A 12688-nucleotide genomic window follows, 5' to 3' on the forward strand; every position below is an offset into this window, starting at 1 on the left:
CATCTGGCAACTGATAATTCCAAATATTCATTGAGACAACGTTTTGTAAAGCCTTCTAAAACGTAGCTCTTTAACAGTTTTAAATATACACTTATGAATCTGTTCTGTCCTTATATATATATCCATATAAAATTCCCCTTATAATTTTGTGTAATTTAATGTAAAAAAGGTAGAAATTTCAGAATGTTTTTGAGCCGCTCGTTTTGCAATATTTTGACATCATTCAAAAAATATTTACTTATCAACAATTGTCATTATCCATTTCAAATGATAAAACCTCATTAAAGCGTCAATCGTTTTCATTTTCTTGAGATCACTTTTCAATGAAATTGCACAATAACGTCATTCCCTAGAGCATGCCAACAACAGCTACAACAACAGCGAATACTTTGTGTCAATTTAAGCTTTTAACAAATTTATATAAAAATCACATTTTCAATACGAATATCATTTAACTGCAACTGGCCAACTTTGTAGTTTAACGAGGGAAAAAATACATTTCTAATGGCAAAGCTCACCATTACAAAAGTACCGGCTCTGTTGTAATCAATAACTGCTAAGGGGGATGCAGGGGTGGACAGAAGCTAATAAAAGAAGCGGCGACAATGCTTTCAACACCTTGCGAATGATATTTCGAGACCACAGATCACAATACTCACTTTCACATCTTCGGAATTGAATTGATTGCAATTGTCTTGGCTTGTCAAGTGAAGGGGCAATATTTTAGAAAAGAAAAAAAATATGACTGACCGTCGATCATTTAAACGTGTATCGAGAACACATGTCAATCCGCCTCTCTGTGCGGCAGATGTGTCTAAGAAAGATAATCAAATTGCAAAACTAGAAATAGAAAGAAAAAACTAGTTAATAAAATTCCACATCAAAGAGATGTCAGAGTATTTAAAGTTTTTTTTAGGTTGTGGTTTTCTTCTTTAAATGTTCTCTTGGAAGTGATATGGCCGGTTTTCGATTCGATACTTTTCTTGGAAAAAAATATATATTTGTGGACATCTCAACATGTTTCGTAACAGATGCTAATCTATACAAGTTTATGGGTTTATTCGCATCAATAAAAAATTAGATACATACATATGTATGCATGTTGGGGAAGATAATGAATATTTAATGTGGGATAACTAATGGGAAATTGCCTTTGATCAAAGCCGTTTTACATTTTTGATTATCATTGGGGATTAGAAGTACGTTGTTCTGGATGATGGAGAAACATATCGGGCATTTAGATTCTTGGCCGTATATATTATTTTCATGAGGAAATTTGGTGAAGTGACTCTCAGACCCTGTGGCCGATTTTCTTAACCCTTACTATCTTGGAAAGTATTTATACTCTACACCACACCGTGTTCAGGGTATTATGTCTTTGTACATTTGTTTGGTAACATGAAGAAGGAAGCGATATAGACCCATAGTTACTTTTGAGAATCTCCACAGAATCACTTTCTGAGTCGATTTATGTACGTCCGTCCGTCCGTCTGTCTGTCCATGTACTTTTGCAAACAAAGTACAGGTTGCATTTATTGTCCGATCGAGTTAACGCTCAAATCATTTGTTTGGGCCCAAGACTAACCCTATTGAAATTGGTCATAGTCGGATCAGATTTAGATATAACTCCCATATATATTCAACCGATTTCGGGTAAATTGCGCACATAATGGCTATTATAAGTCCAAATGACCTTTATTTTGGTACATCCCACCGAATTCAGTCTAGAAGCAAGTAAATCAAATTTCGGTTAAGATATAGCTATTGCTCTCATATATATATTTCATCTGATTTGGAGTTTAAGTTCTTCCCATTAGTAATATGCATTCGACAACAATGATATTTGGTACCGGATATCAGATACTGCTCAAAAATACATCTGTCAAATTTAATAGAGATCGGTTCAGATTAGGGTATAGCTCCAATATATATATTTATCCGATATCAGGTTTATGTGCACCAAATGGCTAATATCAGCCTAAATGGACCGAATTTTGGCAATTACGAAATTTGAAATTAAGTGAAAATCGGTTCCGATATAGCTATAACTCCTATATATATATGTTTTATCCGATTTGGGATTTAAAGTCACACAAGCGTAATATGCATTCCACAACAATGATCTTTGGTACCAAATATCAGATACAGCTCCGAAATAAGTGTATCAAATTTTGTAAAGATCGGTTCAGGTGTATATACTCAACCGATTTCGGGTAAATTGCGCACTTAATGGCTAATATAAATCCAAATGACCTGAATTTTAGAATATCCGACTGAATTCAGCCTGGAAGCAAGTATATTAATTTCGGAGAAAATCGGTTCAGATATAGCTATAGCTTCCATATATATTTCATCTGATTTGGTGTTTAAGTTCTTCGCATTCGTAATATTCATTCGACAACAATGATATTTGGTATCAATTATTAGATACAGCCCGAAAATACCTTTGCCAAATTTGATTAAGATCGGTTCAGATTTGGATATAGGTCACATATATATCCTCAACAGATTTCGGATTGATTGTGCACCAAATGGCCAATATCAGTCCAAATGGCCTGAATTTTGGCATATCCGACCGAATTCAGACTAGAATCAAGTACATCAAATTCCGAGAAAATCGGTTCAGATACAGCTATAGCTCCCATATATGTAGGTCCACGTTTTGGTACAGCCCCCATATAACGGTACCTCCCTATATTCGGTATTTTCATGATTTTAGCTACATTACTTACCGGAATTGTTTCAAATTTCGTATGTGAAGTTCCTAATGGGTACTGCCAGCTATAACAGAAATTTAACTATGCAGGTTCATTTTTATATTGGTCCTACATTTTGCGTTTTTTTTTTGTTTTTGTCTCCTATTTTTTTGTATCGTATTTGTTGTTTTTAAAACAAATCCAATTCTTGTTCTTCATAATTTTTAAATTTGTTTCGAATGTTAAAAATTATTAGCTTTGGCTGTCTTCGAAAAAAAGTAAGACAGTGAGGAATCGGTTCCGTATGTATGCGGTAGTAAAACACTATTCTGATTTAATTTAAGTTGCCTTGTGTAAATGCCAAGTAAAGGATTTGCAACAATATTTTGAAGTTTTTACTGGTTTATTTCGTGATATTTTGAAAACAATACGTCATTCTTAATATTGTCCTCCCCCATTCTCCGTTTGTAAAGTTGCTTATTTGTTTCTAAAATTGCCCGAATAAAGTGAAAATATTCACTGTCCGAGATACATGGTTCTATGTTTGACAATTGTCAAAAACTCATGTTCTTTATGTAAACTGTCATTTAGAAAAAAAATGTGTTTTTTAAGTCCGGCGGCACAATAAATAATCCGCCCACCAACTCAAGACCCAACAAAGAAAATATTTCTTGTAAAAACATTTATATATGCCCCCTTTAATAAAGCCATTATAAACAAATATTTTCTCTCGACTCTTTTGATGTTTCAAATTCTGTTGATATCTTTATTATCTATATCGAAATTATTGTTCTCAATGAACCCCCGGATGACACGATACCTATTTTTATATAGAACAGCAGAAATATATGTGTGTTTTAAGGTGAAATTGTTTATTTTTTTAGAAATGTATTTAAATTGTGAGGTGCTGGTCGTATTTAAAGATTTCCAAATGGAACAATTTTCAAATAAATCTTTCAAATACAAAACGAAATTGGCAGACCCATTTGTGTGGGGCGAAATGGATTGTAAAACAAATGAATAACATTTGGATGTGTCCAAAGATGAATTTGAGAATTTTGTTATTTCACATTGTTAGCGACCATGTAAGTAATATTGAGTGTGAAAGATCACTTGGACCACAGACAACAGAAAATTAAATTAAAAACGAAAATAATAATTTTTATTGACAGACAATTTCACTCATCTTGTTTCTTGTTTCATCTTGTCGTTTTTCTGTTTGCTTAACAAGAGTATAACCAGTTGATGATTCTTTCCAGAACCTCTCCACAAAATTTCCAAAAATATGATTGCTACCAGTACTGGCACACGTATTTCGGTGCCCACATGTGTGTTTAAAAAATTCGAATAAGATAATCTAAATTATTTGATTTTTCTTGCCATACGAAAAGAAAAAAAAAGATCTTGAGTGGGTTGAAATTGCGGAGGAATGAGACGGACGTCTTGCTGCATGGCTGTTTTCATGTGGTTCCATTCTTCGATTATTATAAAAGACAAGCATGCAGAGCATATTTCGGACATCACCATCCAATTTTTGTTTGGAAGAAAGTCCATCATCTTGTTGGGGCCACATGTCTGTGTGTGAAGAAGCTAAACGCCTATTGGTGTTTGGCCTGCTGCCTGCCTGCCTGCCGGCACTTTTACGCACGTAGTGGCGGTCTGTGTGGGTGTCATATTTTTCTAAACAACAATTTGCCTTTTCATTGAGACAATAAAAAGTGTCGGTCGGGAACCATGGAAACAGTTTTTTATGGCTACTAAGTTTAAGGGTAACATATGTTGGACATTAAATTCACTAGATTATTAGAGATGATCAATGGAACGAATTTGAATTGGATTTGCCAGGGCACATACAATAATTTAATTTAATAAAATATTGTGTTCCCATGAAGAAAATTAAAAAAAAAATAATGTATATGAAAGACAATAATTGTAATGTTATTTTGATTAAGACAAGGGAGTAGTTGACGAGAAGGGAGTAGTTACTGAAATATTTTTTTCTCAACACATACTCACAGAATACGTTTGATGTTGATATTCTGATATTCTCACATTTCCTCTAAAGACACAAAGTAATTGAGAATTATTCCTTTGCAATTTTTTGTGATAGTTGTTCTTAAGGAAGTATTTTCTTTGTAATAGGTGTCGAAATAAAAACAAACCATAAGCAGACTAAGCGGATACGACTGAGTTAAATTTAGAAAGAAATTTATGAAATTTGGTGAAAATCGGTCTAACTCCCTTATCATACCTTCTGAAAGTCATAATATTTACTCTATCTAAATCAGAATAAGAACCGTTTCGAAGGGTTTGGCTCCAGCGACCTCTGAAAATGTCCTACACATTATAGAAATGATATTTTAGAGAAATTAAATCATCTGTCTATAAAGGGAGACTGAAAGAGTTAGAGTATACGGGAGGGAAATTTAAGGTGTTTCAAAATAAGTTGGTCACAAATAGGATCACAAATTCGATAAATTAGGATATTTTATTCGTCGTTGGTCGGTTTTGCCGATAGTTATACTTTCTCGGCCAATTTTCATCTATTTAATTTGACCGGCGTTCTGAGGATGGTTTCGAGTGGGAGTGGCTCAATGTCATCCATTTTGTATCTGACCTAAATCCGATATGAATATTACAAAATGCCAGCTTTAGACTGTAACGACTATTTACTTAACTTTATGTGATATATGTGTCACTTTTTGAAAAATGTTAAAATGTGGTACCTCTCCAAACCCAGGATCTACGTTGAAGAAATTTTGTTAGGATGTGCACTCTAGTTTTTAAAATATCAAATTACACCCACCTCTACTTAGAGATGTGTCAAGCATTTTTATGCGACAAAATTTTCAATGAGAACCCAAATTGAAAACAGGTAGAAAAGCACCTGAGTTTTGCCTGGCCGAACTTTAAATACCTTCCACCATTTAGAAGGAACTTGTAAAAATGTAACCGTTATATTGGGGATATACGAATACCATGCCCTGCATAAGTAATTTATTGTCATAGGCTGTAGTGCCGATTCCGAACTTCAAATACGAAATTTGAAACAATTCCGGTAAATAATGTCGCTAAAATCACCCATGCGACGGTACGTTATATACAGGCTACTTTAAACAGTGGACTCAGATTTCACTTCTACATACGGATAAACAGCTGATTCGGATGGAAATGTTGGAAAAAAAATTCCAAAAATACAAAAAATCAGGAGCCCAAAGGAACCACGAAATTTTCAATTTGTAGACATTTGTGCACATTTTATATGGAAAATATCATGTTTTGTCCGCCTGTCATACGTAAGAGGGTATCAAATCTTAAACTACTGTCTTCATTTTAATGACAGACTGACAGGAATGTCCACTCGTTCTTTAGATGGGTCTGTTTTATATTCTTGAAAATAAATTCCATTTTTCACCCACATCCCATGAATTTCAAAAATTTGAATTTTTGCCACTTTAAAAAAAAAAATATATATTTAAAGCACATTCCTCTAAATATTTCTGCACAATTTTTATTTGCAAAAGCGTTTTTTTAATTTGTATATGTTTCATCATATATTTAACATCTCTGAGGATTAATACATCGATGATTGATTGACACATTCATAATTTTGCAGATTGTCCAGAAATTTCTTGAAAAGATTTGTTTTTTTATTAAAGAGTCCATTAAAAAATTCCAAGCAATATATTTCATATGCATAAAATATTATCTAATCAAATGCGTTCTTCGGTGACCTTCATCAAAAAAAAGAAAGGCAGAAAAAAATAATTTCTTCATTCCTTTCACGACCACCCATTCTCAATTTGCAAATGTGATTTCAAGTTCTGTGGCATTAGCAGCGGACAGCCTAGCCCAGCCCTGCCCTGTCTGATGCTTCATTAAAATTGACATTGAAAATAGTTTCATAAGTGGTAATAAATATTCAAAACCGACAAAAACACTAGCCAAATCAAACAACAACAACAACAACAGAAAACATTTTCAAATTTTCTTTTCTATTCTGAAATGATCTAAAACTGTCAAAAATGTTTTTCTTTCTTTCGGCCAAATAGATATTTTGCACTCAAAACCTTGAACTAGTTTCTTGCGAAAAAAGACAACAACAATAACGCCAAAGACAAGAAATTGAAAACACAAATAAATTGAAGAAAAACAAAAATAAAGAATGACATGTTTGTTAATAGAAATGTGTTTCATTTCGAAAGAAATTTCACAACCACCATTAAAATTTTGAAAAAAAAATTCAATATTTAAAAAAATGTAATTTATTCAATGTTAAAGTAAATTGTGTTCGAGTATTTTTAATGACAGATCTCTCTAAGACCACTACGCCAATTTGGTACATACATATGTTTCTGATAAAAAAAATTGACCACCAATTTAGATTATTATCGCAATTAATTCTATTTCTTTGTTGTTTGTTGTGTAAATACATGTTGCAACAAAAAAAGAATCACAACTAAAAATGTTGTAATTGAAAAAAATTAAGAGTAGTACCCAGCAAAGTACATTGATAATTAATTTATGCACGCCTTTTGTGTGTAAATCTTGTCCGACTTTGGTTGGTGTGGTAGTTTGTGTGCATGTGTATGTGTGAGCGTATTTCGTATCTTATCTTTTGGCCAATTACATTATTTTGTTACAATGACTTTGTTTACACTTTGCCATCTAATTGCCGGCCACACGCCTCAGAGTAGCCACTATCGTGTTTGGCTTTGCAGCAATTCGATTTGAATTCAAATTATATATATTTGTTAAATATGTAAACATAAGTATGGGTATATGTATGTGTGTATGTTAGAGGTTTTCTTTTTCTTTTGGAAAATTGCCCAGTTTTTTTTTAATTCTCTTGAAGAATGTTTTTCTTAATGACCACTGCTTCGACTGACATGAGGTGAGTCGTATTTTCTCTTTGTCGAGGTGTTTGTGCGTGTGACGTACGTGCGTTGTACTTATCATTAATAAGCTTTATTACGTCAAGTAATAGTGACGGTTTTGAGGCCAATATTTGTGACATAAAATTTTGTCGAAGAATTCTAAGTACTTGATTACTGGATTTAATAACACGAATTACAAAACTAATTATTTATTAAATTTGGAAAAAATTAAAATTCAATTTAATTTTTAAATTTTTTATATATAATTTTTGTACCAAGTTTTTATATTTATGCATACATAACTTCGCAATATGCTCTCTGAAGCAATGATATTGGTTACGAGTGGTTTCATACAACTATAAATCGAATCAGATTAAGATTTAGTTCCATATATATTTGTTCTATCCGATTTCAATAATTCAATAATATATAATATTTTTTTTTTTTTTTGTAACTGTGCTGTTCTTTCTTCCGTTCCAAGCTATAATGATATTCACTATTTATTAATTATAAACGCTAAATAACGAAAATTATGAGAAAATAGTTATAAGGATATGTCTTTTGAGCGGGATTTTTGTTTTTATTTTGGCCCGCACACATCAAAGCACATTTCCTAGATAAACAAGTAAAAAACATTAAGTTCGGGCGGGCCGAACTTTTAGCCCTCCACCTTTGCATAAAGAAAATATTTTTATTTAACAGTATCGGCATTCAAACGTGCTCAAAAAACCATAAAGTGGGTGAGGCTGTTGTGTGGGGGGCATACCCAAACGTGAACCTCTATAGACAATCAATCTTCTTAAATACCAAATTTGACACAAGTTCGTTGGTAAATGTGACTAGGTTTATCAAAATACCGAATTTCGGCCACCATTATGAACTACAAATACCAATTTTAGACAAATCCTTGGAAAAATGTGGCAAAAATCATCAAAACACTGAATATCGTTAGGTGCCATTATATGGGGGCCATACGAAAATGTGAACCTATACATACTATGTTCCGCCACAGGAGCTAGAACCCATTACGAATTACAAATACCAATTTCTGAACAAATCCCTGGATAAAAGCTTCAAAAATCTGAGAAATCATTCAGATTTAAATAAAAAACATAATTTTGTTAAAAAAAAATTAAATAAATAAAATAAAGATTTAGTGTTGAAATGAGGGGAAGAAAAGTATAGCCTCGCGTGCCTTAAGTGAGCGTAATTCTCTCCACACAGACACATAAAAAAACCATTAAAAAGAAAGTGTGAGATACCCTCAAAATTGGGAGAACTTGAAAGAGCAGCTCTGCCTGATACTTATTAAAATTAGCGTGAGGCAGGCATTTAAACTTTTATTTCTTCCTGAAATGTTTTCCCAATTGTTATTGCTCTCGAATTGCATTGTTTTCCATTATTCTGATTGAAAGTGGGGAGAGATTTACACTTGTTGATGGTACCCGTGTCCGTGAAATACTGCTCTCCGTAAGAGCACGCGTGCGGTCTTTATCATTTAACTGATTTAAATCTAAATTGCGAACAATATTTTTTTTGTTCAATTTTTGCGGATTTTTCAAAAAAGACATAGGGACAGTTTTGTAAGCGGGTTGAAAGTGATTGCTGATAAACCGATTTAAATGTTTTTTTTTTAATTTTTGATTTAATTCAGAAAAAATCAGAATTAAAGAAACTTATTAGGAACGGCGTGTTTTTGCATTCACTCTCGAATCCTTACACAGAAATGGTGTATCAATCCTATATCGCTTTCTAGGTGATCAGGATGCAAGAACCAAAAAAGAACAAAATACGATTGTCCAATGTCCTATATGCCTTAATGTCCTAATGCCCTAAATGAGACAGAATTCTTTGGAAGATGAGACAATGATGTTTCTATTGGACATAAATCCAATTGTCACGTTATAAGTTGACAAAGGCCTCCGTTGCTTGAAGGCCTTATATTATGAATATATGAATAAACTATAAACTATATTACAAATTGTGTGAAGCACCTTATAATATGTTATTAAAATTCTTAACATAAATGTAGAAAAAGTGTTGTAGCATTGTGTGTATCCTAGCCTTAACTCATTGGATCTGATAAACCCAGTGAATATCTGTCCTATTTTGCCATAAGTCTCAAATTAACATAAACCCCAAGGGAAGGACAAGTTTCAACCTCCACCTCATATTGAACCAAATATAAAAAAATACATAAATTATGTTATATTCTATTCCCCCACCTAATTCTACTTGACATCATTACTTCATAAATGCACTTTCCACATTTGAGAAAGTTTTTCGCCGCAGACCTTTCTAATTGGCCGCATAACTTTATGACTTTTGCGAAACCCGTTAAGTCATACATATTAAACAAATAGGTTGGCTGATGGGACGGACTTGTGTGCACGCCTCGGGGTTAGCATTGCATGTTTGGACGTTCCATGCAGGAAATGTCTGCGGTCTAAAATTAGAAATTGGAAATTCTTAGATAGCAAAGCTGGCATTCTTATGTCTGATAAGAAGCATTTCTAAGTTTTTTTTTTCTTTTTTACTTTGTTTTGTTTGCATACCATTTTGTGATAATTATGGTTCGTTGTGCGAATGTGTGCTAATAAACATTAATATGGCATAATTTTCGAAATTCCACGATGCGAAATAAAAATGCCATTAAAGAACGAGGGGGGTTACCATAAACTCAAATAGCACAAGTCATTCGAAATAAAACAGAATGGCATCGTTAAGTCGATTAAATCTGGTATAAATTAGATTTATTTCGATTAAACAATGGAGTGAAAGGAATTTCATATGAAATTATTAAAAAAATTATTTTTAAAAAATTTTCTATTTTTCTCATATATTAGTGCTGACTCGTTCATCACAGTTCGACATGATTTATATTTGCTTTGCTTTTACCCACATTTAATTTAATTATGTTTATTTTTAATATATTTTCCCATAATTTCAATTCATAAATTCTCCTACACAGATGTATACACATATGTGTATGTATGTATGTGTTTTTTTTAATTTAAACACCTCAATGTTTTTTAAGAGATTTTTTCACACCCCATTAAAATGCATTTCCTCTGTGAATTTCACCCGAGAACTGTTTCCCCATGAAGCATGAATTAACATTATTACGAAAGTCTGTATTTTTTTAATTTTAATGAAATAGTTTATGGCTTTTTTATAAAGTTCATAACTGTATTAGATGAACCATTAAAACGCATCACTGGGAAACTAATATCGCTTGACTAATGGGGGCACGATCGTTGTTGAACATTACACCACTTAATACAGGCAGAGGTTTCGTGTTTCGTATTTTTATTTAGTTTTTTTTTTTTTTAATTTCGTTCACCGCAGGCCATAAAAATGATGAACTCTAAATGATTATTTGGTATAGCTTACACATAATGTTATTAGAGCTGGGTTAATGTCTTGTGTATTTTATGATAGCTGGTAATGATTTGAGTGTGTGGTTTTGAAAATTGAAGATTCGCAACAATAAAAAAAAAAATAAATAAATAATCAATGTCTGTCATTTTTTTTAAATTGTCGTTTTTATGTGGCCCCAGGTTACGTTGTAACATACTTTCAATAACATTTCAGTTGCTGGATTTTGGCGATCTCGGCCTTGTCAGTTCACTTTTCATTAGTTTCAAAATGAACCAATATTTCCGAATACTAGAGTTGCAGATTTAAAACTTTTTAAGAAATATCTCCCTTATTTAACAAATACTCTATTTTTACATATTGAAATCAAACGAAAACTGAAGAAAATCGGAAAGTATTTCTGCTCAGTTTAAAAATTGGGTGGACGCCTAAAAGTATGCTATAAAAATGTTGAATATAAATGTAAACAAGTCCCTATACATATAATCCTAAAATGATGGGTAAACTAGCCTTTCTGTATGTCGAAAGAAAACCCCCAATTCCAGGCATTTTTATGCGAAAGTAGTCAATATCGGTGCACTACTTGTGGTGCCTCCCCCACAAAAGACAATATTCTGAAAGAAAATACTTTACCTTGTAGAAGAAGAAGAGAGGATCATACTATTTTGTTCAAATTTTGTAAATCGTAATATTTTTATACCCTCCACCATTCTATAGAGGGTATATTAGCTTTGTCATTCCGTTTGTAACTCCACGAAATATTAATGATAGTGTCAATTCAAACAAATCTAAACTTATTCTAAAATTGATGCTAGTTCCGAAATTTTTTGTTTTCATTCAATAAAGTTTAAAAAAAAATTTAAATTTATTACGTTTGACTTTGTCACCCTGTATACTATTTTATGGTATGTTTTATCGTGTTACAAAAGCTGACACCTGACTTAACATAATACTAATGCAATTACTTTTTATTCCAATACATTATATTAATTGAAATATTTTCGATTTTTTTTCTCTTTGCAGAGGAACAAGAACGTGTTCAAAAGAAAACATTCACTAATTGGATTAATTCATACCTCTCGAAGGTGAGTAAATCATTTTTGTAAACATTTGGGAGCCGTCATATTTTTGCTACTAAATGTAGAGAAATATAGAGAAATGTAATGTATTTTTTATTTTTATTTTTTGAATCCAAAGTCCTGTTTTTCTGATTTTATCCGCTGTTGGTATTTAAGGAGGAACCCTGTTGATATTGGTGATTATTGGTTCAAACTTAGACATAATTCCCCTATGTATATCTAAGAAATCATCAGGTCAAATATTATGATTTTACTACACCCCCAGAGAAGCTATGAGTTTTACATAAACAAAATAGATATTTCAAATTTTTCTAATGGAAAAATCCTTTTCCCAGTTTTATTTTCATTTCATTTAAATAATTCCTGGCACATTTACCTTTCTTTTGTCTGAATAATTGGCCATAACCTTTTTTTATATTTGCTTTTCATGGTTCATTTTTCTTGCCCAGCCAGCCATATGTTTTCGGTTTGATATTTAAAATTTCTTCACATCATCGACGTGGATTGTTTGGCTTTTCACTTTTGCTCACAAGTTACTCATCCTCATTTTTGATCTAAAAATAGTGGAAAATTCTGGCATTTGCAATTTGATGTAAACATTTTGTTAATAATAAATCTCCTTTTTTTTTGGGGAACCCAAAAACAACAAAAATTGTTT

General features: G+C 32.3%; 1 protein-coding gene across 1 annotated transcript in view; it reads left to right on the forward strand.

Annotated features, from left to right (window-relative positions):
* LOC101893796 (muscle-specific protein 300 kDa) overlaps positions 1-12688 on the forward strand; it is a 118859-nt gene that overhangs the window by 21009 nt on the left and 85162 nt on the right. Inside the window, 1 exon segment of the mRNA XM_059128703.1 lies at positions 11975-12036. Within this exon segment, the coding sequence (XP_058984686.1) occupies positions 11975-12036 (62 nt within the window).

This window comes from Musca domestica, unplaced genomic scaffold (genome assembly GCF_030504385.1).
Source record: "Musca domestica strain aabys unplaced genomic scaffold, Musca_domestica.polishedcontigs.V.1.1 57, whole genome shotgun sequence".
NCBI classification, from domain to species: Eukaryota; Metazoa; Arthropoda; class Insecta; order Diptera; family Muscidae; genus Musca; species Musca domestica.